Source organism: Triticum aestivum, chromosome 2A (genome assembly GCF_018294505.1).
Source record: "Triticum aestivum cultivar Chinese Spring chromosome 2A, IWGSC CS RefSeq v2.1, whole genome shotgun sequence".
NCBI lineage: Eukaryota > Viridiplantae > Streptophyta > Magnoliopsida > Poales > Poaceae > Triticum > Triticum aestivum.
In genome coordinates this window covers 605,029,123-605,057,115 of record NC_057797.1, presented here as the reverse complement: position 1 = coordinate 605,057,115, position 27,993 = coordinate 605,029,123, and the positions used below count along the sequence as shown (strand labels likewise).

The 27,993-nt window shown below is 43.0% G+C and overlaps 2 protein-coding genes and 1 non-coding gene across 4 annotated transcripts; 1 reads left to right on the top strand and 2 right to left on the bottom strand.

Annotated features, from left to right (window-relative positions):
* Positions 1 to 8,770: 8,770 nt before the first annotated feature.
* Positions 8,771 to 8,844, top strand: TRNAI-AAU (transfer RNA isoleucine (anticodon AAU)). The gene has a single exon. It is a non-coding gene; the product is annotated as a tRNA-Ile (tRNA).
* A 467-nt stretch (positions 8,845 to 9,311) lies between these two features.
* LOC123189680 (uncharacterized) lies at positions 9,312 to 11,885 on the bottom strand. Its single transcript, XM_044602151.1, has 3 exons — positions 11,390 to 11,885; positions 11,140 to 11,163; positions 9,312 to 9,946 (listed from the first exon to the last, which is right to left on the bottom strand). The coding sequence occupies exons 1-3, from the start codon at positions 11,607 to 11,609 to the stop codon at positions 9,624 to 9,626; spliced, it is 567 nt and encodes a 188-aa protein (XP_044458086.1). The 5' UTR covers positions 11,610 to 11,885; the 3' UTR covers positions 9,312 to 9,623.
* A 782-nt stretch (positions 11,886 to 12,667) lies between these two features.
* Positions 12,668 to 21,165, bottom strand: LOC123189679 (gamma-tubulin complex component 2). Of its 2 annotated transcripts, XM_044602150.1 has the most exons (21): positions 20,991 to 21,165; positions 20,839 to 20,903; positions 20,683 to 20,740; positions 19,806 to 19,940; positions 19,610 to 19,741; positions 19,276 to 19,359; positions 19,081 to 19,179; positions 17,366 to 17,457; positions 17,105 to 17,177; positions 16,825 to 16,977; positions 16,617 to 16,736; positions 16,480 to 16,533; positions 16,124 to 16,207; positions 15,912 to 15,986; positions 15,693 to 15,836; positions 15,486 to 15,611; positions 15,300 to 15,407; positions 15,159 to 15,221; positions 15,001 to 15,075; positions 13,334 to 13,527; positions 12,668 to 13,238 (listed from the first exon to the last, which is right to left on the bottom strand). In XM_044602150.1, exons 1-21 carry the CDS (start codon positions 21,057 to 21,059, stop codon positions 13,112 to 13,114), a joined length of 2,130 nt encoding a protein of 709 aa, XP_044458085.1. In that variant the 5' UTR covers positions 21,060 to 21,165; the 3' UTR covers positions 12,668 to 13,111. The 2 variants fall into 2 exon arrangements, with proteins under 2 accessions (XP_044458085.1, XP_044458084.1); XM_044602149.1 differs by having other exon boundaries at positions 20,839 to 21,074.
* Positions 21,166 to 27,993: the final 6,828 nt, after the last annotated feature.

Genomic DNA, 27,993 nt, shown 5'->3' with positions numbered 1-27,993 from the left:
AAACATGATCCGAGTCAACTAGGCCGTCTCCGATCATCACGTGAGACGGACTAGTCAACATCGGTGAACATCTTCATGTTGATCGTATCTTCTATACGACTCATGCTCGACCTTTCGGTCTTCCGTGTTCTGAGGTCATGTCTGTACATGCTAGGCTCGTCAAGTCAACCTAAGTGTATTGCGTGTGTAAATTTGGCTTACACCCATTGTATTCGAACATTAGAATCTATCACACCCAATCATCACGTGGTGCTTCGAAATGACGAACCTTCGCAATGGTGCACAGTTAAGGGGAACACTTTTCTTGAAATTTTAGTGAGGGATCATCATATTTAAGCTACCGTCGTTCTACGCAAATAAGATGTAAAACATGATAAACATCACATGCAATCAAATAGTGACATGATATGGCCAATATCATTTTGCTCCTTTTGATCTCCATCTTCGGGGCTCCATGATCATCGTTGTCACCGGCATGACACCATGATCTCCATCATCATGATCTCCATCATCGTGTCTTCTTGAAGTTGTCTCGTCATCTATTACTTCTACTACTATGGCTAACGCTTTAGCAATAAAGTAAAGTAATTACATGATGTTTATGTTGACACGCAGGTCATAAATAAATTAAGACAACTCCTATGGCTCCTGTCGGTTGTCATACTCATCGACATGCAAGTCGTGATTCCTATTACAAGAACATGATCAATCTCATACATCACATATATCATTCATCACATCCTTTTGGCCATATCACATCACAAAGCATATGCTGCAAAAACAAGTTAGACGTCATCTAATTGTTGTTGCAAGTTTTTACGTGGCTGCTATAGGTTTCTAGCAAGAACGTTTCTTACCTACGCGAAAACCACAACGTGATATGCCAATTTCCATTTACTCTTCATAAGGACCCTTTTCATCGAATCCGATCCAACTAAAGTGGGAGAGACAGACACCCGCTAGCCACCTTATGCAACTAGTGCATGTCAGTCAGTGGAAGTAGTCTCACGTAAGAGTACGTGTAAGGTCTGCCCGGGCCGCTTCATCCCACGATGCCGCCGAATCAAGATAAGACTAGTAACGGCAAGTAAATTGACAAAATCGACGCCCATAACTGCTTTGTGTTCTACTCGTGCATAGAAACTACGCATAGACCTAACTCATGATGCCACTGTTGGGGAACGTAGCAGAAATTTAAAATTTTCTACGCATCACCAAGATCAATCTATGGAGTAATCTAGCAACGAGGGGAAGGAGAGTGCATCTACATACCCTTGTAGATCGCTAAGCGGAAGCGTTCAAGTGAACGGGGTTGATGGAGTCGTACTCGTCGTGATCCAAATCACCGATGATCCTAGTGCCGAACGGACGGCACCTCCGCGTTCAACACACGTACAGCCCGGTGACTTCTCCTATGCCTTAATCCAGCAAGGGGAGAAGGAGAGGTTGGGGAAGACTCCATCCAGCAGCAGCACGATGGCGTGGTGGTGGAGGAGCGCGGGACTCCAGCAGGGCTTCGCCAAGCACTACGAGAGACGAGGAGGGAGAGGGGTAGGGCTGCGCCAACAGGGGAGGAACTTCATCTGTTGGGTTGCCCCTTTGCCTCCACTATATATAGGGGGAGAGGGAGGGCTGCGCCCCCACCTAGGGTTTCCTCCCTAGGGGTGGCGGCAGCCCTAGATCCCATCTAGGGTGGCGGCCACAAGGGGGAGAGGGGGAAGCACACCTGAGGTGGGCCTTAGGGCCCATCTGCCCTAGGGTTTGCCCCCTCCCCTCTTGGAGGCGCCTTGGGCCTTGGTGGGAGGCGCCCCAGCCCACCTAGGGGCTGGTCCCTTCCCACTATTGGCCCATGTAGGCCTCCGGGGCTGGTGGCCCCACCTGGTGGACCCCCGGACCCCTCCGGTGGTCCCGGTACACTACCGGTGATGCCCGGAACACTTCCGGTGGCCAAAACCATACTTCCTATATATTAATCTTTACCTCCGGACCATTTCGGAACTCCTCGTGATGCCCGGGATCTCATCCGAGACTCCGAACAACATTCGGTAACCGCGTACATACTTTCCCTATAACCCTAGCATCATTGAACCTTAAGTGTGTAGACCCTACGGGTTCGGGAGTCATGCAGACATGGCCGAGACAACTCTTCGTTCAATAACCAACAGCGGGATATGGATACCCATGTTGGCTCCCACATATTCCACGATGATCTCATCGGATGAACCACGATGTCAAGGATTCAATCAATCCCGTATACAATTCCCTTTGTCCATCGGTACGATACTTGCCCGAAATTCGATCATCGGTATCCCGATACGTTGTTCAATCTCGTTACCGGCAAGTCTCTTTACTCGTTCCGTAACACATCATCCCATGATCAACTCCTTGGTCACATTGTGCATATTATGATGATGTCCTAGCGAGTGGGCCCAGAGATACCTCTCCGTTTACACGGAGTGACAAATCCCAGTCTCGATTCGTGCCAACCCAACAGACACTTTCGGAGATACCTGTAGTGAACCTTTATAGCCACCCAGTTACGTTGTGACGTTTGGCACACCCAAAGCACTCCTACGGTATCCGGGAGTTGCACAATCTCATGGTCTAAGAAAATGATACTTGACATTAGAAAAGCTTTAGCATACGAACTACACGATCTTGTGCTAGGCTTAGGATTGGGTCTTGTCCATCACATCATTCTCCTAATGATGTGATCCCGTTATCAACGACATCCAATGTCCATGGTTAGGAAACCGTAACCATCTATTGATCAACGAGCTAGTCAACTAGAGGCTTACTAGGGACATGGTGTTATCTATGTATCCACACATGTATCTGAGTTTTCTTTCAATACAATTCTAGCATGAATAATAAATGATTATCATGAACAATGAAATATAATATAATAATAATTAATTTATTATTGCCTCTAGGGCATATTTCCAACAGACGTCGCCTGTGTCCGATGACGGGCCTTCAGGCAGGGGTCTAGCCAGCGGCGACGTGCAACACGAGGGTGAGATGCAAGACGGCGGCGACGTGCAACACGAGGGCCGCGCTGTAGACGTCGCCGGCGTAGGTCGACGCGGGTCGGATCCGTGGCGGGGGGGCGACAGCGCGGTCAGTCACAGCCGATGAGCCGTCGGACGACAACGTTCAGATGCGGCGGCGGATGGGGTTCAGGCGGCGGCGATCGGCCGCGGCGGCGATCGCACAGTTGGAATGGACGTGATCGACGTGCGTGATCATCGGGCGGGCGAGAAGATCGTGCATAGGCCTTATTTTCCCGTACACGTGTGGCGGTCGTTTTTTTTTTGGATTCCTGAAGGTATATGGACGTCGGTCTATACGGTATGATAGGAGGTGGGTATACGTTTCTTCTGTATGACCATTATGCCCTTCTTCATTTTGTGGGGGAGGGGGGGGGGACCACCGAAGCAAGCCTCTTCCCTACATTCCCGCCTCTCATGAACACCCTCATGGCTGGTTGGCTGGTGGTCAATACGATTTCCCAAACAGGTCGATCAACCTCTGCCTTCCGAGACCTATAACTGGCCAGGAAGAGCTTCTCCTCCTGCCTCTCTTCTTCCCTACATAGGCGTCATGGCCAAGAACGGCTTTGCCTTTTTCGGGGCCGTCTTCATCCCATAGCTAGGTTCACTCATCTAATTGCCCTTGGAGATTTCCTTGAGATTCAGATTCGATTACAGCGTTGGCAGGTCCTTCGAGCCCGTACCAGGAGGGGAGCTATAGCGCACACGCAATCGACATGAACAAAACAGCCGGGTAAGAAGAGCTTTCCGCATGCATGCCGAGCAAGCTCTGCATGCAACACAATGCGTCAATGCAGCTGGGGATTTTGCATTTCCTTCCCGTTTCTCACTTTCCCAGGATCATAAGAATACGCGCTTCTCGTAATCCTGGTTTGAGACCATAATTATCGAAGCTAGAACATGGGGTCGACGCTCCTTCTGTTCTGCCCACCTTGATTCAGAACCACGCTCGCTTACATCCCATGTTCCGCATCTGTTCAGGGTGTTCTGCTTATCGCGTTCTCCGGAGTTTCAGTAGGCGTCATGGGAGAGGAGAATGCTGCATCCGCGAATGTAAGCATTTTTCACCCCCCAAATAATGAACTTGCAGGAATCTGAATCCATGTTCATTTACACATTCCAAGTTCCGTTTCCACACACGATCCTCCTCTGTTCTGTTCACTCACGGAGGAGCGCCTGCTACCTGTTCCCTGTGCAGAGCGTCACGGTGAACGTGAGGGTATACATGCACTGCGACGCCTGCGAAAGATCGGTGCGCCGCACCATCAAGAAAATCGATGGTACTACTAAAAATCTCTCCCTAATAATAAAGCACGGATTAGGTCTCCGGGTTCACCGTCACAATACGCTTTCTTTTTATGTCATAATACGCTTTTACGATTTGTACAGACAAAATCATAATATAAACGAGGTGGTACTAATTTAGGGAACCGTTCGTAGTTTTGTCCGTCCGTCAAAATTTCTGTAGTTTGACACCGCGCTGCTTTGGGCCGGCCCACGCCGCGTTCTCCACACGCACACGGCACACAGGTCTTACAATTCGTACGTCCGAGGTGGTTTGTCGTGCGGTAGTTTTATCGTTCTCCCGATTCGTTTCTGCCAAAAAAGAAAAAGCAGACGCGCAGAGCCACAATGGGCCGGCCCATTAGGCAACCAACAGCCTGCGCCAGTAAAACGTTTCTAAGAAAAATTGATACGCTGCAAGGACTCGAACTCAGACACTCATGCTAAAGCGTTCAGAAGGCTACCACTAGGCCAAACATGACTTGGTGTTCATTTAGCCGCGCGAAATTTCAAATTAAGCGCACAATCGCGCCAGATACTAAGAGGATTTCTTTTTAAAGTGAATATATTTTAGAACACGAAAATTTGCAAAGTTGTTAACAAAAATTTAAACTCGATTTTTTTTCAAAAGAAAAATATTTTTTTAAACTGAGTATTTTTTAAAACACAAACATTTTTTTAAACTAGGAGGTACTGTTGTGATTATTTTTAGAATTTGCAAAAATTTAAAAACTCAAATATATTTTGAACTTTAAATTTGAAAAGGCAAACATTTTTTAAAACATGATTTTTTAATCTATACTTATTAATAAAACTTGGGGAATTTTTGAAATACGCCCACCTGATGCATTGTTTTAATTCAATTTATTAAACTAGGATATGAAGGAATCTTTTTTCTCCATAAAGTCTTCATGTATGACAAGTCTCACTCGCCCAGTGACACCCGTCAAAATGCATGAGAGTAGTCCAACTAAGATTTCATGGTCTATCTGACACAAACTACTCACTTTACATGGTGACACTGACATATATTATTCCAATGCTTTTCCCTATTATATTAGCTAGCCGATTAAAAAAACTTTGTTCAACGGTCTTGATCTTGGCCGGACACGAAGGCGGTTCAACAATCCAGCTGTTGGACCTGGCCAACCTTGGTTAGTGAAAACTGTACTATGACCACCGGCGACGAGGACGACAAATATGACAAGCAGAAACATGTGTCTGGTGTTATATTGAATGGAAGATGTGGACCTGAGAATGAGTTATTAGTCATGTTTATTATGTTATGGGCATGAGGGTGAGGTCTTTAATCATGCTCAGTGGGTAAGGGCGTGTGAGGGCTGTTTTCACCCGTTGTAACGCACGGGCATGTTTGCTATAATAATAAAGTACGGATTGACTCCTCGGGTTCACCGTCATAATATGCTTTTTTCCTTGAATTTATGCTTTCCGTTTTTTTTGCAGAACATCCATATTTTTTCCAAAATCCAAGGTGGTACTAATGTGTACCTACGTAAAAAAAACACTAGGTTTCAATCGGTACGTCGTAGACTTGGGCCTTCTGGCTGTCCGTTGCGAAGCAAGGGTGTTGTGTTATTAAAATGCATGTCAATTTTTTCTCCCGTTGCAACGCACGGACTTATGTGCTAATTAATAATAAAGTACGGATTGACTTCATGGGTTCACCGTCACAATACGCTTCCTCCTGAGATTTTACGCTTTCAGTTTGAATTTAAAACATATTCGAGGTGGTACTAAAACTGTACAAAAACGCTTCCAGACTCCCGCTTGGGCCACGTTCACGGCGCCCACCTAGGCCTGCTCCCGGTGCGCTGACAACTGGCTGGGCTTCAACCTGATCTATTCGGACTCTCATAAAGGATTCGAACCGGGGAACGCTAGGCTTCGATCCAGCCTTCGTACGATTGAAAGACGAAGCAAATAATCAATCCGAGATTAAGTTAGAGTTAATCACGCGTCCCGTATATGTATCAAAGCCTACTACCTAACCAAATATCACCACTTTTTACATCGAACCATATCTCCTCTCTCAAGTTTCCCTGCTTCCGGGATTTAGGGCTTCTTGCCGCCGTATATGTGCAGGAGGCCTGTATCGAGCGCATCGTTGGTGCTAAGAAGGAGGGGCTGATGCGGACGGCGCGTGTGGCCGTAGGGAGGCGTTCTCAACTGCCAAATGCAACCACGTTTGCCGGGCTTGAAACCGTGGGTTCGGGCGCTGGGTGGCCCCGTCCCCCGCCGTTAGTCGTAGGCTACCTCTTCCGGCCCCGGATGCCTCTTCGCCTGCTCCTAACCTCATGTTAATTAGCTCACTCTAAGCAAGGCCCGGCTTCCAAGATCACCGTCGACTGGATTGAGTGGAGTGTCTCCGGTGGCTTCACGGCAACAAGATGTGCACACCGTCGCTCCTCTCGATGGTTTGCTCACCCTTGCAGTTCATGGTTTTCATCCTGATGTCCTTGCACGTACAGCCATCGCGCGTGGCCTGGAGCCTGTCCGGTTAGCCGTAGGACCCTGCGCTTCCACCACTCCTCTTCTAGCGAGCGCCTCCATCTCGCCTGCTGATGCTGCAGCCGGTGGTCGTCCTGTTCCTCCCTCCACGAGCCTACAGGCTGGCATGCTGCCGATCCCTGCATGAGCACGCTGTCGAGTACTACTTGGGCCAGGAGATCCAAAGACAGCGCCCTCCATAGCTGCAGCAATGGTAGAATCCGCACGCTGGACAAAAGGAGCTTTTGGTGTTGAAATTTGAAACGAAGGACTACAACGCTCCAATGTAAATTTGATGACACCAACGCTCTCCAACGCAAATTTGATACATCAAGGTTAGCTTCTACATGGCTGTTGTTACAGAAGATGTACCAGAGAAGCACTTCCTTATAAATTATTGTAGCTTAAAAAAATTGGATATCATGAAGCATCCATAATTTTGGGTAGACTGGCATGACATGTTCCCTCTTTCCAAATATAGTCATAGTGATGGACTACTATATGGTACATGCAGATCGATCTGACTGCCATTTTACATATTTGCATAGGTCAATGCTCAATACTGCCTTTTTCCGATCTCTTACTGACATTTACATATTACTTTGCCTCTTTAGAGTTGCAAATTCTTTTCTCTGAAAAGAAATGCCATATTTTCATTGTACTAATTTTTTTAGTTTCCGGATCAATTTTGTTATTACTGATCTATTTATCACTAAATTTGTTATTGATTTTCTCTATGCAGGCCATAAAGGGGTTCCTGTCAGAACATGTCATATTTTCATCGTACTAAAAAAAGTAGCTTAGCTTCCTGGTCATTTTTGTTATTAATAACTATATTTATTATTGTGAGGTGAAAATATTTTGAAGATGCTTTCAGGTATTTAAAGGTATGATTCAGCTCCTGCTTACACTTTCATTAGTTCAGAGTGTTCATTATCATATCATACCACGAGCAGAGTCATTTGTATTATGAGATTAGTAATTTGAGATTTTGCTTTAACTGTTGCAATTTAAAGGAGGTAAAGAAACTTGGACATTTAATTTTCTTTGAATTGAGCTCGCTCTTAACATAAAAAAATAAGTTTTGTATATTCTTGTTGTTGTATACAATAATTTATTAGCATTACACATAGTAAATGGTACCATGTTATACCACATTGCCACACGCTTGATCTAACGAGGTCGCCTTGGAGTTCACCAAAAGGCAGCGCGGCCACCTCACCAACTTCATCCTACCCATATTTACCACCTCCCCCGCTTTCTAGATTCACCGTATTTTGGGATCCCCTTCATCGTACAAAAAGAAATACTTAGTGGAATCCTATTTATAACGTTTGCAAAAAATGCAATAAAAAATGTTGCACAATGAGATGTGGAATAGGTTATATTTCATTTTTCGTCCGGTGCAACGCACGGGCATTTATACTAGAAATAAGAACTAAGTGCTGAATTCCACGCCTGTTCATGTTATGGGGAGTAAACGTCTGATGACCGTCCATGGTTGCAGGCGTGGAGACGGTGGAGGTGGACAGGGAGGAGAACAAGGTGATGGTGACGGGGGATTTCAAGGCCGAGAAGGTGCTGAGGAAGCTCAAGAAGAAGACCGGGAAGAAGGCGGAGATTCTGCCTCCGGACCCAGAAGAAGAAAACCAGGAGGAAGAGAAGCAGGAGCCCGACGACGATGCTTACGCTCCTTACGGTTACGGCCGTCCGGCGCCGGACATGGACGCCGTTCTAGGCAACGAGTTCCAGAGGCCTCCGCGATGGGACCTCCATTATTTCGACGACGAGAACACGGAAGCGTCTAGGATCATGTAGGGAGTAACGCTAGAGCAGCATCTGATTTCGGGGCGGTAGTATATATCTTCCTTGGTTCTGCTAACTTACAGGTAGTGATGTACTATAACCATTTCATATATCAAATTGGCCTATTAGCTCAGCTGGTTAGAGCGTCGTGCTAATAACGCGAAGGTCACAGGTTCGAGACCTGTATGGGCCACTACTTTTTTACTCGTTTTCCACGGGCATTTTTTTTCCAAACTGACATTTACTCTTTTTGCACGGGTCTATCCATGAATCTGCTGGTAAAATAAAAAGATTACACATTTGGGATGGAGGGAGCATTACTTTTCGCCTGGTGCAGCTTTTATTCTCTGAGCAGTTCATATGCTGGTGCAAAATGTTGGGCTCCTCTTGGAATAAACACAACCCAAAACAAATGGTATTTCCCAACTACAAGCACTGAACAGTACTAACTTAAGGTGTCTCCACCCGTCAAAAAAGAAAAACTGAAGGTGTCTCCATGCTAACAGAAATAGTGCACATTCCGAACATATGATGGTACCAAGCACTAGCTCTAAGAAGATGTGCATCATCTTGCTGAACACCATGAAAATAAAGACCAAAAGTAAAGCAAGATCTGTCTCCACGAGCCTGCTGGTAAAAATAGCTTGAAGTTCGATACTGTGAATCAAACTGCAGATGCATTACTGAATTTCGTCGAAGGCAGAAACCGCCTTTTGATCTACAGCCACAACACTACACTGAATGTCTTCAATATACGTTACAATAAAGCTTGCATACTTAAACAATGTATACTAGTTACATTTATAAGGAATCTACAGTGTCTAGAGTAACTATACTTCAACTGGGACAACTCATAATACACTGGCAAACATTACACGTGGACCATTACAGCTAACGTTGCTCGGTGACGGTGTGGTAAAAATGTCGTCTGCTGCAAATACTTTTACCTGCAGAAGCAAACTGCTTGCCAAGCTATCGTGCGGCGGTCGCGGCTCGAGAATCCTGCCAACCCGATTCGCGAGCTCGGCGTTCCCACAGTGCTGTCAGTTTCCTCTCCTTTGAGATTGCCCCCTCAGACTTCTCCCTGGCTTCCTCACAAGTCTCTGTGGCCGCGTTACACTTCTCCGCCTCTCGCTGGTACAGGGTAGCCTGTCTTTTTGCTTCGACAAGTGTGGCATTCATGTGATGGATGTGCTCCTCAGCTACAACCTGCTGCAACTTGAGTTCCTCGTTGAGGAGATCAACAAACTGCTTCTCCATCTCCTTGGTACGCTCAGGGTCATTTGTGCCGCAAGCTGCATTTTTCAATTCAAATTATTTTTCCAGTCAACACAGCCTCATAACAGATATAACCATGTGAAAAGGAATTTACGATAGTTCCAGCTCACAAGAACTTGGGCAGCAATACTGGAAATGGTTTACACTAATTTCTCTTATAGAGCATTTGTAATTGTACCATCAACGATGAGTTATGTAGGTGAAAGCCATATGTGCAGGTGTAGTGCTAGTTTCTTAAGTGGTTGATAGATACTACTGAGAAAAATGTATTACTTTGTCGGCATTTGTAAGCTGCATGGCACGTAAAACCAGTGCAGGGGAGTAATCACCCCTTACTACAAATAACAGGAAGTAATCCATGTTTGGTTTTAATGTTAAGGTGCCACTGGAAATAGCATGAAGTAATCCATGTTTGGTTGCAAAAAGTTAATGTGTTATGAGACAAACCAAGAATTTGGATGGTATTGTACATATGAAGTAATATTTGGACCTAAGCTTGTGAGCATATGATGCATACCAACATAAATTAAGAACAACAGCATCATTAGCCTTTCTTGTGTATTGTTCACATTACTATACGACAAAAGCATCAAAACTCTGAGCAAATATAAACACACGTTTTTCTCAATATATTTGGTTGATTTAGCAAATACTAGTATACACTAGGTCATTCAATAGAGTCTATCATTAGACAAATCTCACAGGTTTCATGCTGAAGTCCTTAAGAGTCAAGTCTTTCAGAAACTGCAAAATGATCTATATCCAGCCTGATACTTAACTCGCCAGTAGTTTAAAAGAGCAATATATGAACATAAAACAAACTGGGGATAATATTTTACCTAACACTTCATAGAGTATTACTTATGTTTTGGTTACTATAAAACTTCAGTACTGCTGACAGGCACTACTTTGTTCAAACAATTTGGCAACAGGAACTGTGAAGAATAACACCATTAAAATGACAGGCATGTCAACAACCCTGGACGTCTAAATTGTGTCGGAGGGTGATAAGATTCCAGGAAATTCTAAAGTTGCAGGTTGAACTGTCTGGTATAGAAAATATCATGATCAGAACTTCACAAGTGACGTCGTTCTCCATCAGATGTCAGCTATACTCTCTCTTGTTTCAGTTCACACTCAACAAATTACAATGAGAAGACTGGATAATACTGAACCTCTATTAAATGGACTGTGAAGAAGGAGCTCAAACCTGAAATTGAGAAGTTCACGAGCCCTGCAAAGGAAGGAAATGCAAAACCATGTCAGACATCACTTTATCGATCCAGTTAAAAGCATATATGTACAATATAAATTGTCTATTGCTAGCAGTGTATTCAGTCCGTCGACACTCATAAGCAACCGCATCCACCTAGTTAACGCTAGTCTCAACCGATGGGCCCATTTTCGTTATGCATAGAACCGCGCGTCGGTGCGAGATCTGAAGAGAGGGGGGCTCTCACCGGGCGCGATGGACTGGAGGGAGAGCGGCGGCGGGCAGTCGCAGGTGCAGGGCGGGCAGGAGGGGGCGGAGACGGCGGCCGCGGCGGCGGAGGAGAAGCCCTTATTGTAGCGCCAGTAGAGCGCGGGCCCGGAGACGCCGAGCGCGGAGGCCACGGCGAGGATCACCAGGCACCACCGCCCGCACGCCGCCGCCGCCGCGCGCCGCCCTCCGACTGCCATCGCGCGCGCTCGGGCTATGTGTCCGCGCGCCGTGCTCGTGCCTGCCGGGTTCCACCGTCGCGTCTCGGGGCGGAGCGGGGCGCGTGCTTGCGGTGGTTTTCTCGTGTTGCTGTGGGGGCGTAGGGCGATGGTGGCGCTGGACCTGCTGGTAGTACCGGTGGTGGGGGCGATGGCAGTGGGGTGGGTACTGGGCAGTGAAGGAGTGTGTGAGTGGGAAGTGAGCTAACTGCGGGTGGGTGGGCAGTGAAGGTTCAGGGGATCGGCCGTCGACCGGTGCGGGCGGTGAAAGAAGGGGCGTCGTGCGCTGGATTGCGGCCTCTTTCCGGCTTCAGATCGTCCCACCGGCGTGTTCCGTCTGCGTGGATATGGACCCGAAACTTTGACAAGTACGGGGAAAACGTCAGGTCGCAAGCCAGCTTCGTCTCTTTCGCCCGCATCGTGGCCGCGCAGGATTCTCAAAAACAGTGAAAACACAGGAATAGGAAAAATGCAGGATGAGTGACATGTCCTATAGTGCTCTACAGGATTTGAAGGGGTGTCTGATAGCGTCGGACAAACAAAAAAAATTGTTTAAAGAGGTTTGAGTGGATGAAAATTTTCCTCCAAAATATAATACAAATGGATCCTACAAAAAAAATCCTAAGGTTTTCAATCCTGCGAATCAAAGCTATCATCACAAGACATATTCCTAAGAGTTCAAATCCTATGGAATTCCTTTGTACCCCTTCCGTAGAGAAATATAAGAGCGTTTAGGTTACTACTCTAGTGAACTAAACGTTACTATATTTCTTTACAAAGAGAGTACCAAAGAAGCCCTGGCCTCCTTGCCAAGTGGATGCAGTGGTGCTTCGAGGCGGGTGTTAGTGGTGATGCACGACAGGCATTATTTGGTCTGCAGTGGTGCTTCTCTACACATGAAATGGGATGCAGGTACCAGACCAATCATTACGACGTTTGATAACATAACATGTGGTACCCAGTTTGGCCGATCACAGTATCATAAAATGAAAAAGAAAAGGGAAAAAAGTTCGGCCCATCACGCACGCACACAACACATGGACGGAACAAACCACAGGTCACAATTGAGGCTTCCCCTGATCCTCAAAAAAAAAAATGAGGCTTACCCTCTGAGTCGTAGCCAGGCTCTTGAAGCTGCAGGCTTACTACATCGGCGACTCGTCTCAAACAACACGAGCCAGTCCCTGAGGCACAGAGCCTGGCATGCTGAATCGCAGCACACAAACACACCACCAGAGTATGTATAATCAAACAGTTACACCAGCCTACAGCACCAGCTAATTAAAGCCTAACCAAGCATCTACATGACTACATCCACCACGTGGAAGCATAATTCTGTATGTTTTACAAGTTTCCAGCTCACCCACAAGACCGCACACCGGCGTCGACGGCAGCAAGCGCACTGCCACGCCGCGGAATCGCACACGCACACAACCACACATGCAAACTTTGCAACCATCTGAACATGGAACCCCTGAAGAAGCTCACTGGTCGATTCCGACGCCGAGAATGCACTGCGCGAGATGGGTCAGGTACGGTTCGGCCTGTGAGCTCTTGCTCAGCGTAGGAGCGAGGCTCTGGAGCTCCGCGTTGAACTCCGACTCGAATTTCCTGCGGCAGACAAGGCAAGATGGTGTGTTACAATCCTGAACTGCGTAGGAACGAGACTTTGTAAAATTGACTGACTGGGACATCGAGATACATACAGGATTGACTGCGACATCACGACGTTCTCGGATGCTAGTTTCAGTTGCTCGTCTCTGTCCTGTGATCTCTTGGCTCTTGCTCTCGACGACCCAGATTTCGATTTGCTCTCAGGAGCAGCGACCTCGATGGACGGTATCAAGAGCTGGATGGAAGTCGCGTATTGGAGACATAATGCTTTCAGCTTCTCAACTTTCTGCACATCACAGATAAATGATAATAAGTTGTTGCTTTTACGGCAAGCACGATGCTAAATGGTGCCCGCTTCAAAATATTGTTTCGAGACCATATCATAGTTCAAAAAAGCGCAAGCCGTTAATTGTGCGTTCTGCCACCGCCTTGCGCTTTTCTGACCAAAGCGCATGCTTATGCGCAATTATGCGCAGATTAAGCGCAGCTATGCGCTAGGCGTTTTGCTATCGCCTAGAGCCTAGGCGCACTTAACCGCTCACTTAGGCGCGCTTTTTTTAACTATGTCACCATATGTAGCTACATTTTCCCAACAGATTATGCACTATAGCTACGTTTGAAAAGAAACACACGGGTTAATAAATTTGCAAAACTCAGGCCCTGTTTGTTTCAGATTTACAAGGCAGATTCTCATAGGATTAATCTGAAGCTGAAACAAACGCGTAGATTAGGCCAGCTGTGGAATCGAAGCCGAGAGCCGATTCGGGCTGTTCGAAGTGCAATGGGCTGAAGCACCGATTCAGCAGCGAAGCTGGTTCCCACGTCAACCCCGCCCCTGGCACTTCACGGTAATTACGGCAAAAATGCCACCGCAGGCAGCCATCGAGTACTCGTCTCGTTCGATGCCCCCGTCCTGAAACAGATCGAGGCTAGGTTTTCTAGCCACATCGGGCGCCGCCGCCGCCGTCCCAACACGGGTCACCTCAACGGATCCTCCTCTCAGTCGTTCACCGCCTTTCCCGGACGTCGGTCGCTGGTTGCCTGTCACCTCGGCCCAACTCCGGTCGTCTGCCACCTCCCCTCTGTCCTCTGCAACCTTGACCCAAAGCCGGCCTCCCGGACCTCGAGTAGCAGGACACCTCTCCAACGCCGGAGCATGCCGGCATCCCTACCTCCCGGAGCGTGTCACCTATCTTCTCGTGTATCAATGGCGCCAGCTGGGGTGAGCACGCCGGCCTCCCTACACTCATCTCGGGACTTTAGGGGCGTTTCAGCCTTTTCACCGGATCAAAGCCGAACCCACAGCTACTTTGCCAAACGGCTAACCTTCACTGCAGCTGATTCCTCAGCGAATCAGCTTTTCCACCACAGTGAATCCACAACTGATTCTATGCAAGCCGAAGCCCAAACAAACAAGGCCTCAGTCCCATCCGACAAACCAAAGTTATAACTCTTATGACTCCTTAATGGAAAATAAGGATGAGATAAGCATGGCGTTTTGATGGAATATGAGCTAAATGTTGAACTTTGGCCACGTGTAGATGATTCACAACATTCAAGTTAGGACACATGATGCCTTCACTCTTTACAGGTCGAGCATGTAAAGATCATGACAACAAGAGTCATTGAATTAAACAGATAGTTCGTCAACAGTTAAAAGGAAGAAAATGGACTGCAGTTATTGATGCGTAACAATTACTTTTGAACTGTAATTTCCTTTTAATTATTTTAAACAAACAGACAAAGAGCAAGGACAGACCATGAGGAGCTCAGGCAACAACAGCAAGCATTCCTTTAGACACTTCTGGAGGAAGAAATCGTGTATCTGGATGACCTGCAATCAGCATCACAGCAAAAGTAACGTAATCTGCACTGTTGGCGGTGCAGATAACTTAATCATAAGGACATGGTTAAAACCTCATCGATGCTCCTTGCAGTTTGAAGGCGGCCATGCATTGAATGCCAGTTTGGTTCAAGAACCTGAGGGCCAAGGAGTAATTAACAATTTTATCACCTTCAGTAACAGTAGGTATGGTGAAACTGGTATGGATGGTTTACCTCAAAAGTTAGATAATGTAGAAGGCTGTTTACAAACTTGAGCATGCTGCGACAAAGAATCGATGGCCGTAGAATTGGTGTTCCTAGAATCTTGACAGACCGGAACCCCTGTTTGAGAGGTTGACATGAGTATGTAAACAAAAATAATAATGTAACTGACTTAATGGATATAAGGTTATGTCATACTTGTTGGATCTGCCACGCTTGACACAATTGGCGACTAACATGTTTGCAGTGAAACAATAGACGAAAGATCAATTGATACTTTGTTAAAGCCTTCCTTGAAATTACAAGAGATAGTGGCCATGGAATCTGCAATATCGTTCAGGTATATCATTTCACTATCACAAGATAAATGCAATGAGAAATACTTAAAGAAAATACAAACAAAACCTTGTAGCCAAGGCAGAACGTTTCCAAGCCAGTTATGTTTAATGTCATGGGCTGATCAACATCAGCTGCAGCAAGCTTGTCTGAAGAGTAAGCACAGTCCAAGTCTTTCAGGGTTGTCAGCTTTTTAAGCAGGGAACTTCTTTCCTGTTTCATAAAATATGTGAATATGATAGTCAACGGATACAGTATGATTTGACTAGACTCGGATAATAGACTTACAACGCAACAAGTCAAATCTTCATGACTTGGATCGGAAGCAGCTGCTGTACTTCGCAACGCGATGTCAACAAGAGACTGGTGTAGATAATGAATAGAGAGAGAATAACACAATGGCGGACAGTTAGCTTATCAATTATCATGACAAGAGCTGACAAAAATCTGTTTTCACCATGACGAGAAACAAAGAGACAACAACATAGCACAAGAGGAACCTGAAGTTTTTCAACGGATATATCTTCTGGTTTCTTTGTAAGCTCCTCTCGGGCAATATCCATAAAATGAACCAAAAAATCACCCTGCAAAACTAAAGGAAACAAATTAGATAACTAGTGCGAGAAAAATAAACATGAATGTTTAAAATCAAGTTGGGCAACATGAATCATTCTCACTGTTAAGGCATTCATAAAACAGAATGCACAAAGAATGTGTTTTTCTGTATTTTAACAGACTACACGCACATAATATTCAAAATCATAAAGCCCAGGTGTAGATGTACATCAGATGTAAGTCAATGAGTACTCATATATAGTAACAACACAAAACTATGAAGAGTAAATGTTACACATACTTGGTCAAGAAGTAGATAGCGCTTCAATGATCGCAGTTTCCCAATGAGATCATACTGTAAATATGCACACTGAATTTAGCAAGTGACCTTAGAAGCGAGTGAAACGCAGTAGTATATTACCTACAAACAGTCGTTACCTTATCCTTCATTAGAGTCAAGAGCTCACCACTTGCAAAATCATAAGCAGATTTGATGCACTCAAGATATTGGTGGTTTGAACCAAAGCTCGTCAGCTTAGAGTTTTCTGACAGGGAAACCTAAATAAAATATCCAACATAAGTGCATTTTGTAAACACAAATATAACATAATACTCTATCATTCAACCAAAGAATAATCATGTGTACCTGAACATTGTGCCCACATTCTCTCATAACATTAAGATACTTTCCTGTTGTCAGAATGGTGGCAGCAACATTATTGAGAAAACTAGGGATGCCATCTTTTAGGCTGTACCGTTGCTGCCAATATTTGGCATCATAATCTTGAGTCAGACTCTCCTACCAAAATAAAAGAAGAAGGCAAAGCACCTGATTAACTTAAGACACAAATATGCCCAGCATTTTAGGTAAATACAGAGAACAGTGGACGTTAAGTAGATCCAAAATTTTACAAGTCAATAAGTACCTTCTGCAGAGATTTGTTTTCAGCAATGAAGAATTCACCATAAGGGTCATCTATGACACCCTCATACACCCATCTAAAATGATAATCAGAAAGTGAAATTAATGACGCTGCAAACAAGCTTACTAAAATATTTTTTCTAAGCAACACCCAATATTAAAAGTCCAAATAAGACACAGCTAGCCAATATAGAATTTTTATGGATCGAGGAAGTGCCTCAGTCCTAAAACTGAATGATAAAGGTAGTTACGAACCATCACAAACCTTTCCAACATCCTGAGGTATGCTGCACTTGCACAATCGGTCATCTTCTCCAGTAATGACCGAACAGCACTATCGCCAGCCATCGCCTTTGCCTAATTAGAAAGATAGGATTATTAAATTACATGGTAAAAGAGATAATCGCGTGGACTAAGCTAAACAAGCTATGAAGAACTGAACCTTAAAAGATTAGTTCTATAGAAGTTGTTCGAGGTAAATACGCTAGTGGTGCTTTAACTTGTCATGGATGTTCACTTTAGTGCCTGAACTTGAAAAATACACCGAACTGGTTCTAAAACTTGGCACGAACGTGCAAATACGGTGCTAATCCCATCTGTAGATGCAAAGTGCCGTATATGGATGATGTGGCACCGACATGGCGTAGGCCCCAATTGTAGCTAGGAAACAGAATTATTACTTGACTCTATAACTAGTGGACCCACCTGTCAGTACATTAGAAAAATTAATATGAAGAATGAAAAAATGCGACAGGAATCGAACAAGCAACCTGATGTGTGCTCGCTAGTTGCGATACCCACTATTACCAAACATGTACTGGTTATAAAAATGGCAACTCCATTTATATGTATTTTATATAAAAGTCTTGTGCCCATAAATTGGCTGTAGCCAGTGGCCCATTTTGCACACGTTATTTTTTCAAAAAAAAGTGAAAAGCATATTAGTACTAATCATAATAATAAAATGCAGATTCAAATATGTGTGAGTAATAATTACCCCATGCTACACAAATATCCGTGTGCACAAAAAATAAATATATAGAGGAGTTTAATAAAATAACTTACTAAAAAATGTTCCTGTAAGTTTTAGAAATATTGACTTATTATTTAGAAAATTCATTTTTAAATATAATACATGATTGTTTAAAAATATTTGTAAATATAAAAATTGAAAATATGTGAATAATTATTCAAATGTTTGAATAATTGAACGAATATTTACAAATGGTAATCTAAAATAAATGAATTATTTATATTATTCAAACATTGTTATAATTCATATATATTATTCATGACTGTACATTTTATATATTTGTATATCATTGTTAAATATAATCCATGACTGTCTATTTTCAATGTTTGTTTATGAACAGTTTGAAACACTCATATGTTATATTTAAAATAGTATTTTCCAAATAATTAGTTAATATTTCTAAAAGTAAATTTTTTTATCGCATACCTCTATATATTTACTCTGTGTGCACACCGATATTTGCATAGCATGAGGTAAATATTAATAACACATGAATATTTGAATCTAACTTTTATTATTATGATTATTATTTACATACTTTTTACATTTTAAAAAAATGTTTCCAACATGGGCCACTGGCTGCAGTCAATTTAAGCACATAAGAGTTTTTTTGTTCAATACATAATACTTGAGGGACTCTCTTTGTCAACAAAACATGTTGGTTCTGGTGGCTAGCACAGGGATCCCCGAAGGTACATCTACGGACAACATTGGCACCGTATTTGCACGTTCGTGCCAAGTTTTAGAACTAGTTTGGTGTATTTTTCAAGTTTAGGCACCAAAGTGAACATCCATGGCAAGTTCAAGCACCACTGGTATATTTAGCTCAAGTTGTTCTATCACTGGGAAACAAAAGAGGAGCTGGCCAGGTCTGTTTAGCTCAGATTTAGGAGGAAAAGGGGAAATGTACTTATCAAGGATCTAAAAACCTCTTTCACTAAATTTACCTGACTATGAAGTAGATTAAGTGTCGCCGAACCACTGGTATTATTGGACATTGCCTTCTCTATTAGAACAGCCAGTGCATTCAATGAACTCATCATCCGCTGTGAAAGAAACACAGGACTTACAGTGCTTAAAACAGTAACCAGACACTGATAAGTTTACAAATAATTGGTTAAATGCAGATAAAGAAGAAATACCTGACAAAAGAACCATAATCCTTGAACAGAGAGCCTTCCAAGACGGAATTGATGCTCCAGTTGAGCAACCATTGCCTGATAATCCTGTTATTAAAAAATACTAGACTTAATAATGTTGTGCCAAATTCACATAGAAGCACCGATACTGTCAAAGAGCTCTGTGGAGAACAATGTAACAAGGTTAATGCCTATCAGTGGGATTATCTCAATACAAGAATGAACCCTCAACACATTATACAGTCAGCACTATATTCCTTCTCCCACTTTCCCAAATAGAAGAAAGGTTGTACACATGGAAAAATCTAAATTGTCTCTCTCATGATAGGAACTATACCAGGAGGAATGCCCTTAGAGCAGCCGCTAGAGCATGGTTGACCAAACCATTTTTGAAATGAGACCTGGACTCCACAAACTGGCTTGCTAGCACAAAATCTTCACATAAGGGGAAAATTCGGCGAGTCAACTCCTGCAAGAGCAAGATTAGCCAAACCCAAATATATCCTCCCTTTTTTGGCATGGTCACAGCTTACCTGGAGTGCAAGGTCCATTGAAGAATCAATCTGGAAGACAACATATCCCTCCTTTCCGCGTACTCTCTTAATCGAAATGTATCTTCCCTCAATACCCACCAGAGCTGATAGCAAATCATCAATAACTAAAAGCTCCTGCATATCAATCAGGACAGTTACAATTAATAAAGTTGTTACGCAACACAGTTGATTGCGAAAGCTCCATCAATTTAGCATTTCTAACTGAAAGTACAGATGTTAATCCTCTCCGGATGGCTATTTTCGGAAATGGTGTGGAAATTCAGCAATGTTCTGTGGTCTTATCACAGTGAACGTTATATTTAGTGCATCATTTCCTAAAGCACCGCAAACATACGAACCCATATGCTCTAAATGCAAAACTGAAACCACATTCGACCAGAAACTGCATATTTCCTTTAAAAAAAACTGCATATTTGTAAAAGAGACTATCCCAAACTGTTTTCAATCCACACCAGATTGGCCATCCAATCCAAAAATAATAATGATAATGCCTAAGTAAGAATCGTTGCATTACTGGAAAAAGAAGAGCATATCAATTGCTGAAATTCATGAAGTAGAAAATCTCAAAAAGCAAAATCCCATACTTCAATGGAACTCCCTGCACAGTGGCTACAATCTCAAACAGCGATTAACAAAGATTTAAAGTTCACATACTAGTAAAAAATAAAAACAAAAAAACACATCAAAACCCTTCTAATTGCCAAATGACTGAGCACAAATTCAAAATCAAAACCCTTCTAATTACCGAATCACTGAGCTCAAGTTCAAAATCAAAACCCTAGCTCCAGTTCACAAACATATACAAGTAAACCCAAGCTCCAATTTCGCCGGTTGAAATTTTCAAAATTCCGCTTACCTGCACAGAAACAGCGTACGATCCGAGGACACTCCCAGCGCCGCCGCCAGCACCGCGGCTGCAGATTCAAACCAACTCCAGGCATCAGAGACCACCCGAGGAAACAGAACCACGAGGCAACCGTCCACAGGACACGAATTTATCCGCCATACGTACCTGAAGGAGTCGAGAGAGAAAGGCTTGGATCCGGGCGCCTGCGACGCCGCGTACACCTTCGCCTCCTGCCAGGGCACGAGCGGAGGATGTGAGGCCGGCGCAGCAATACTGGTGGGGCGGGTTGGATATTGCTGGGAAGAGGAAGGGCTTACCTGGTGGAAGCGTCCGGTGAGGTAGGGGCGCTCCAGGTTCCAGCGAGGGGTCGCCGGCGCGGGATCCATTTCGAGGTGGGCGGGGAGCGGTGGCGACTGGCGACGGGGACAAGTGTGGAAGAAGAGTCGAGTTAGGACAGATCCCGGCCGTTTGTTTGAAATCAACGGTACACGCCCGTCAAGCAAGCAGGGCACATAAGGTTGAGACTCTGGAAGCAAATTTTTTTAGAAGACTGATACTACTGTTTTTTATCCCATGACAATGCATACTATAGTTTATGAAAACATCAGTTAATGACCTAAAATGACTTATATTAGTTTCCAGAGGGGGTACTATTTACAAAAATAGTAGCAATGTATTTAGACTTCATTGGAGAGAGCGTTTGTTGCGTTTCTCGGATTTTAAAAGAAAAAATGGATCTCTGTCTCTCTTTTTAATACTACAAAATACCAAAAATATGGATACTGTGATTTATAAAAATACAAATTTAACTAGAGCAAACACCTCAAAGTGTTTGAAAACATTGTTTTTCAAGATACTATGGTGTTCTTGAAATACTTTCAAAAAGAAAAACTTTGCAACCAAACACACCATGATGGATTATAGTCTCCCTCCTTTGGTCACCTCATTTCTAGAAAAAATTGCGTCGTGTCTAAAAGAACTATTTTTATTTGTGCAATGGTATCTTAGCAAATATACTAGGTTGCAATAATATTATATCAAGTCTGATTCGATGCAAGTGGTCAAGGCGATATAATATTATCTTGGTACGTGTTCCTTTGGCGCTTGAATTTAAGATCATGGGGTAGTAGGGTTCCTCTATGCTTCTTTCCATGGAGAAACAAGGGGAGCAAACTATATGTGCCCTATAAAATGAGCTAAGCGACAAACGAGTGGAGGCGAAGTGGTTGGCGATTGCCAAGGCACATGGGGATTTGGTCCTAGTGCCTTATACTTAGATATGAGATCAATATTGAACCCTGCCAAGGAGGTCCATTGTGAAATACCGAGGAAAATTTAATTACATCTTGTCGAGGTTACAGATACGGGGTAGGCCCAAGTATACGAATGACCTAATATGGGAGCCATAGCCCATCAAGGATACGCCCCAAAAGATCACGGGCCAAGGGTTATCACCATTGGCCCGCCGAAGATAAAGTCCAAGCTATCAAAGACCAGAGGGGTGGCTCAGGACCATACCAAGACCCTACAGTCGAATCCTACACCCCTTGATGGGTGATCCTATAGTCGATCTATAAGAAGACGGGGTAGCCGGTTTGTCTTACAGTTAGATGCTACCTAGGATGCCTCACACCCATGATGTCTTAATGACTTCAGTTACCCAACGATGACATAATCTAGTTAAATACGGGAGTTACTAACAGTAACAGCTTGGAACATTCAGCCATGCATGTGCCCATGAATAGCATTAATACCAGCTCATTATGTGCCCCTCCTAGCGCACTCTATATAAGCCGGGAGGGGAGCACCGGGATGATGGTGGAGCATTCACCCTGTGTACCTTATGGCAAGAGGTAAGAGCGCCACAGGAGTAGGGTGTTACCTCCACCGAAGAGGGCTCGAACCTATATAAACCCTTGTGCGTACTCTCATTAGTACATCCGACTACTATTTACACGAATCCCCCTGTTAGGGCATATTTCTCCCTAAGTGCTTTTGGGGATTGATGACAATGTGTTTGCGAACTAATCATGTGCATTGAGCAATTCATACTTTCAAGCATATGGCACAAGATGATTCATGCCCCTCGGAGTCTCAAGTGAAGACGGTTTTCTTTCCTGCATTTCTTTTTGGTGGACTTGAGTCATAGCGAAAAACGTACTATCAAGAGGGGGTCTGCTTCGGAAAGGTTTGGGTGGAATCAAACCGTACACTCACATCTTGCACCCATCGCCACTTTCCGCCTCTTTGGAGTTGTCCATCTTGTGTACCGAAGGAGTGGTGGAGTGTTGCAAGCGGTAGTACCGCGGGCAGCAGCGGTAGTACCGCTGCTAGTCCCGCTCATACTATCGCTCGTGGTTGGGGCCTCGATTTTTCGTGTCGGGTTTTGCGGTAGTACTTCCGGGTCTCTGTCGTGCTCACCCTCGCGGGCCCCTCGGGCATCGTCTCGCGTTGATTCCACTTCCCAAAATTCACATGTATTCCAAAAAAATCTCTGTAAGTTTTTATCCCGTTTGATATGGATTTTCTGCGAAACAAAAAACATGCAAAAAAATAGGAACTAGCACTAGGCACTGGATCAACATGTTAGTCCCAAAAAAAGTATAAAAAATTGCCAAAAGTATGTAAAAGTTGTAGAATATTGGCATGGAACAATCAAAAATTATAGATACGACGGAGACGTATCAGCATCCCCAAGCTTAATTCATGCTCGCCTCGAGTAGGTAAATGATAAAAAAGATAATTTTTGATGTGGAATGCTACCTAGCATAATCTTGATGATGTAATCTAATCATGGCATGAATATTAAGACACGAGTGATTCAAAGCAATAGTCTATCATTTGACATTAAGACAATAATACTTCAAGCATACTAATAAAGCAATCATGTCTTTTCAAAATAACATGGCCAAAGAAAGTTATCCCTACAAAATCATATAGTCTCGCTATGCTCCATCTTCATCACACAAAATATTCAAATCATGCACAACCCCGATGACAAGCCAAGCAATTGTTTCATACTTTTGATGTTCTTAAACCTTTTCAACTTTCATGCAATACATGAGCGTGAGGCATGGATATAACACTACAGGTGGAATAGAATATGATGATGAAGGTTGTGTGGAGAAGACAAAAAAGGGAGAAAGTCTCACATCGACGTGGCTAATCAACGGGCTATGGATATGCCCATCAATTGATGTCGACGCAAGGAGTAGGGATTGCCATGCAACAGATGCACTAGAGCTATAAGTGTATGAAAGCTCAAACTAAAACTAAGTGGGTGTGCATCCAACTTGCTTGCTCATGAACACCTAGGGCACTTGAGGAAGCCCATCGTTGGAATATACAAGCCAAGTTCTATAATGAAAATTCTCACTAGTATATGAAAGTGATAACTGAAGAGACCCTTTATATGAAGAACATGGTACTACTCTAAAGCACAAGTGTGGTAAAAGGATAGTAACATTGTCCCTTCTCTCTTTTCTCTCATTTTTTTTCTTTTTTGTAGGCTTCTTTGGTCTCTCTTTCTCTCTCTCTCTCTCTCTCTCTCCCTCCCTCTCTCTCTCTCTCTTTGGGGGAGGGGGCTTCTCTGTCCACTTTTATTTTGATAACCTCACATGGGACAATGTTCTAATAATGATGATCATCACACTTTTATTTACTTACAACTCAATATTACAACTCGATACTAGAACAAAAATATGACTCTATATGAATGCCTCTGGCGGTGTACCGAGATGTGCAATGATCTAGTGTGGCAATGAAATCAAAAAAGTGACAAGCCATGAAAACATCATGCTAGCTATCTTACGATCATGCAAAGCAATATGACAATAAATGATCAAGTCATGTATATGATGATGATGGAAGTTGCATGGCAATATATCTCGGAATGGCTATGGAAATGCCATGATAGATAGGTATGATGATTGTTTTGAGGAAGATATAAGGAGGCTTATGTGTGATAGAGCGTATCATGTCACGGGGTTTGGATACACCGGCAAAGTTTGCACCGACTCTCAAGGTGAGAAAGGGCAATGCACGGTACCGAAGAGGCTAGGAATGATGGAAGCGTGAGAGTGTGTATAATGCATGGACTCAACATTAGACATAAAGAACTCACATACTTATTGCAAAAATCTATTAGTCATCGAAACAAAGTACTACGCACATGCTCCTAGGGAGATAGATTGGTAGGAAAAGACCATCACTCATCCTCGACCGCTACTCATAAGGAAGACAATCAATAAATACCTCATGCTCCAACTTCGTTACATAACGGTTCATCGTACGTGCATGCTACGGGAATCACAAACTTCAACACAAATATTTTTACAATCCACAACTACCCACTAGCATGACTCTAATATCACCATCTTTATACCGCAAAGCTATTGCAAGGAATCAAACATATCATATTCAGTGATCTACAAGTTTTATGTAGGATTTAATGACTAACCATGTGAATGACCAATTCCTGTCATCTCTCTAAATAGATATAAGTGAATCAAGAGAGTTTAATTCTTTCTATAAAAGATATGCCCACGCTCTAACAGATATAAGTGAAGTAAAAGAGCATTCTACAAATGGCGGTTTTCTATGTGTAAGGAAACAGGCAATCCAAACTTTAAATGATATATGTGATGCACATGAAGCATTCTATAAAGCCATTCTCAAAAGATATAAGTGAAGTGCAATGAGCATTCTATAAATCAACCATGGACTATCTCATACCAGCATGGTGCATCAAAGAAAAGTGAAAACTGAATGCAAAAGACGCTCCAAGATTTGCACATATCACATGAACAAAACCAAAAACATATCGATACTTGTTGAAGAAAGATGGGATGCCTTCCGGGGCATCCCCAAGCTTAGACTCTTGAGTCTCCTTGAATATTTACTTGGGGTGCCTTGGGCATCCCCAAGCTTGATCTCTTGCCTCTCCTCCTCCTCCTCATATCGAGACCTCCTCGATCCTTGATCACTTCATCCACACAAAACTCAACAGAAAGTTCAGTAAGATCTGTTAGTATAATAAAGCAAATCACTACTCTAAGTATTGTTGCAAACCAATTCATATTTTGTTTTTGCATTGTAGCTACTGTAATATAACTTTTCTATGGCTTAATCCACTGATATAAATCTATAGTTTCATCAAAACACGCAAACAATGCATCAAAAACAGAATCTGTCTTAAACAGGACAATCTGTAGTAATCTGAACATTCACCATAATTCTGGTACTCCAAAAAATTTCTGGAAAAATAGGAAAAATAAACAATTTGTATAGAAAGACAGTGAAAAAAGTTTCAGAACCGTTTGACGTTCCAGTAAAAATGTAAAATCGTGCACTACAGCCAAAGTTTCAGTTTTGCACCGCACAAACCAACAAGCAATGTAAACATCCTAAAGGCAAATCTGGGCACATCATTTTTATAATACAATGGAATTGTACAAGGGGATAATTATTTTTGTTGAAAAGTTTCTGTAATCAAGATTCACAAAGTTTCCGTGAGCATGAACAAAGTTCAAGGAGCTCCCTCACTTTCACTTTCCTTTTTGAAAAGTTTTGGGTTCCCCTCTTTATTTTTATTTTTGTTTTTAAACTCTATAAAAGCACTCAATAGAAATAAATGACTCTCTAAAACTTCCGGGTTGTCTCCCTGGCAGCGCTTTCTTTAAATTCATTAAGCCAGGCATAAGGTGCTCAAGTAATGAATCCACCCGGATCCCAAGGTATATCAAAGCCAATTTGAATAGCAATGATTTGGCATTTAGCAGTGAGCACAAAGCAACATATATCAAGCAATGACGAAGTCTAACTCTCTTCCTATGCATCGGCATGTCATACAAGAACAATTCATGCACATCAAGTAAAGGCCAATGCATAGCATAAGAAGTTTCTTGCAATTTTATCGTGTTGGAAACATAGAGAGGCGGAGATGTAGTTCATCTCTCATAATAATTGCAAGTAGGAGCAGCAAGCACATGCATACTATATTCATCAAAATTATCATGTACAATGGTAAAAGGCCACCCATCAATATAATCCTTAATAAGTGCAAACTTCTTCGATATAGTTTAGTTTGGAGAATTCAAAAAGATAATAGGACTATCATGTGTGGGTGCAATAGCAACAATTTCATGTTTAACATAAGGAACAATAACAAGTTCATCTCCATAAGCATAATTCATATTGGCATCTTAGCCACAAGAATAGCAAGCATCAAGTACATCAAAAAGGGATATTTCAAACAAATCAACAGGATCATAGCAATTATCATGGCATTCATCCTACGGTAAGAACGAAGGGACATTAAATAATGTATGAGTTGGAGAGTTACTCTCATTAGAAGGTGGGCACGAGTAGCTAATCCGATCTTCCTCCTTTTGTTCTTCGCTCTCCTCATCATCTTTTTCATCCAATGAGCTCATAGTTTCATCAATTTCTTCTTCCATAGACTCCTGCAAAATATTAGTCTCTTCTCGGACAGCGGAGACTTTCTCAATAAATTCATCAATATCATAATTGTATTTATAATTCTCATAGCAATATTTAAGGATAGCTAAATTTTTAGGTCTATAAACTGAATCATCAAAATCTTCAAACTCTTTAAACAAAGATCCAATTCCACACGCACCCTTAAAAGCAACAAATTCTTCTATTCGTTCCACATCATAGTAATCATATATACCATTAGCATAAGAAGCTAAGGTTTCATTATCATTGAATTTGCATGAAAAGGGGAGGTGTGGAGCCTTCATCCTAGAGCAACAAGTATAATCATATCTCAAGCATAGTTGTCGAGCATACCAATGCAACATATAAATTTGCCATAATAGTTTCCCTTTTTGAGTCAAGCGGTAATACCTAAAGTATTCACGTTGATCCAACGTGTCTCCCATTATATAATTGAATGGGGTTTTCTCAAGATTATTAAAGCAGTGCATAATATCTTTCACGTAATGAGCATCGAGGGTTTTAGGAGGTTCCCCATCTCCATGAGTAGCAAGTAAATCTAATTTTTTTGGTATTTCGTGTTCCATATCCATAACTAAAGACAGAGAACAACTTAGTACAGCAAATAAAATCCACTTAGTGATAAAGCAAACAAGCACACATGAGGATATTCACCCCACGCTATTGCTCCCTGGCAACGGCGCCAGAAAAAGGTCTTGATAACCCACAAGTATAGGGGATCAATTGTAGCCTCTTTCGATAAGTAGGAGTGTCGAACACAACGAGGAGCTAAAGGTAGAACACAGATTCCCTCAAGTCTATCGCTCACAGATACAACTCTACGCACGCTTAACGTTCGCT

Excerpts from the sequence above, each read along its gene's own strand:
- LOC123189680 (XM_044602151.1), bottom strand. The coding sequence starts at position 11,609 with ATGGCAGTCGGAGGGCGGCGCGCGGCGGCGGCGGCGTGCGGGCGGTGG. Across the intron at positions 11,164-11,389 it reads CCTCCAGTCCATCGCGCCCG|GGCTCGTGAACTTCTCAATT; the intron begins GTGAGAGCCCCC and ends CTTCCTTTGCAG. Across the intron at positions 9,947-11,139 it reads CGTGAACTTCTCAATTTCAG|CTTGCGGCACAAATGACCCT; the intron begins GTTTGAGCTCCT and ends TGAAAAATGCAG.
- LOC123189679 (XM_044602149.1), bottom strand. The coding sequence starts at position 21,059 with ATGGATCCCGCGCCGGCGACCCCTCGCTGGAACCTGGAGCGCCCCTAC. Across the intron at positions 17,178-17,365 it reads TACCTCAGGATGTTGGAAAG|ATGGGTGTATGAGGGTGTCA; the intron begins GTTTGTGATGGT and ends TTATCATTTTAG. Across the intron at positions 15,837-15,911 it reads AAGATTTGACTTGTTGCGTT|GAAAGAAGTTCCCTGCTTAA; the intron begins GTAAGTCTATTA and ends TTTATGAAACAG.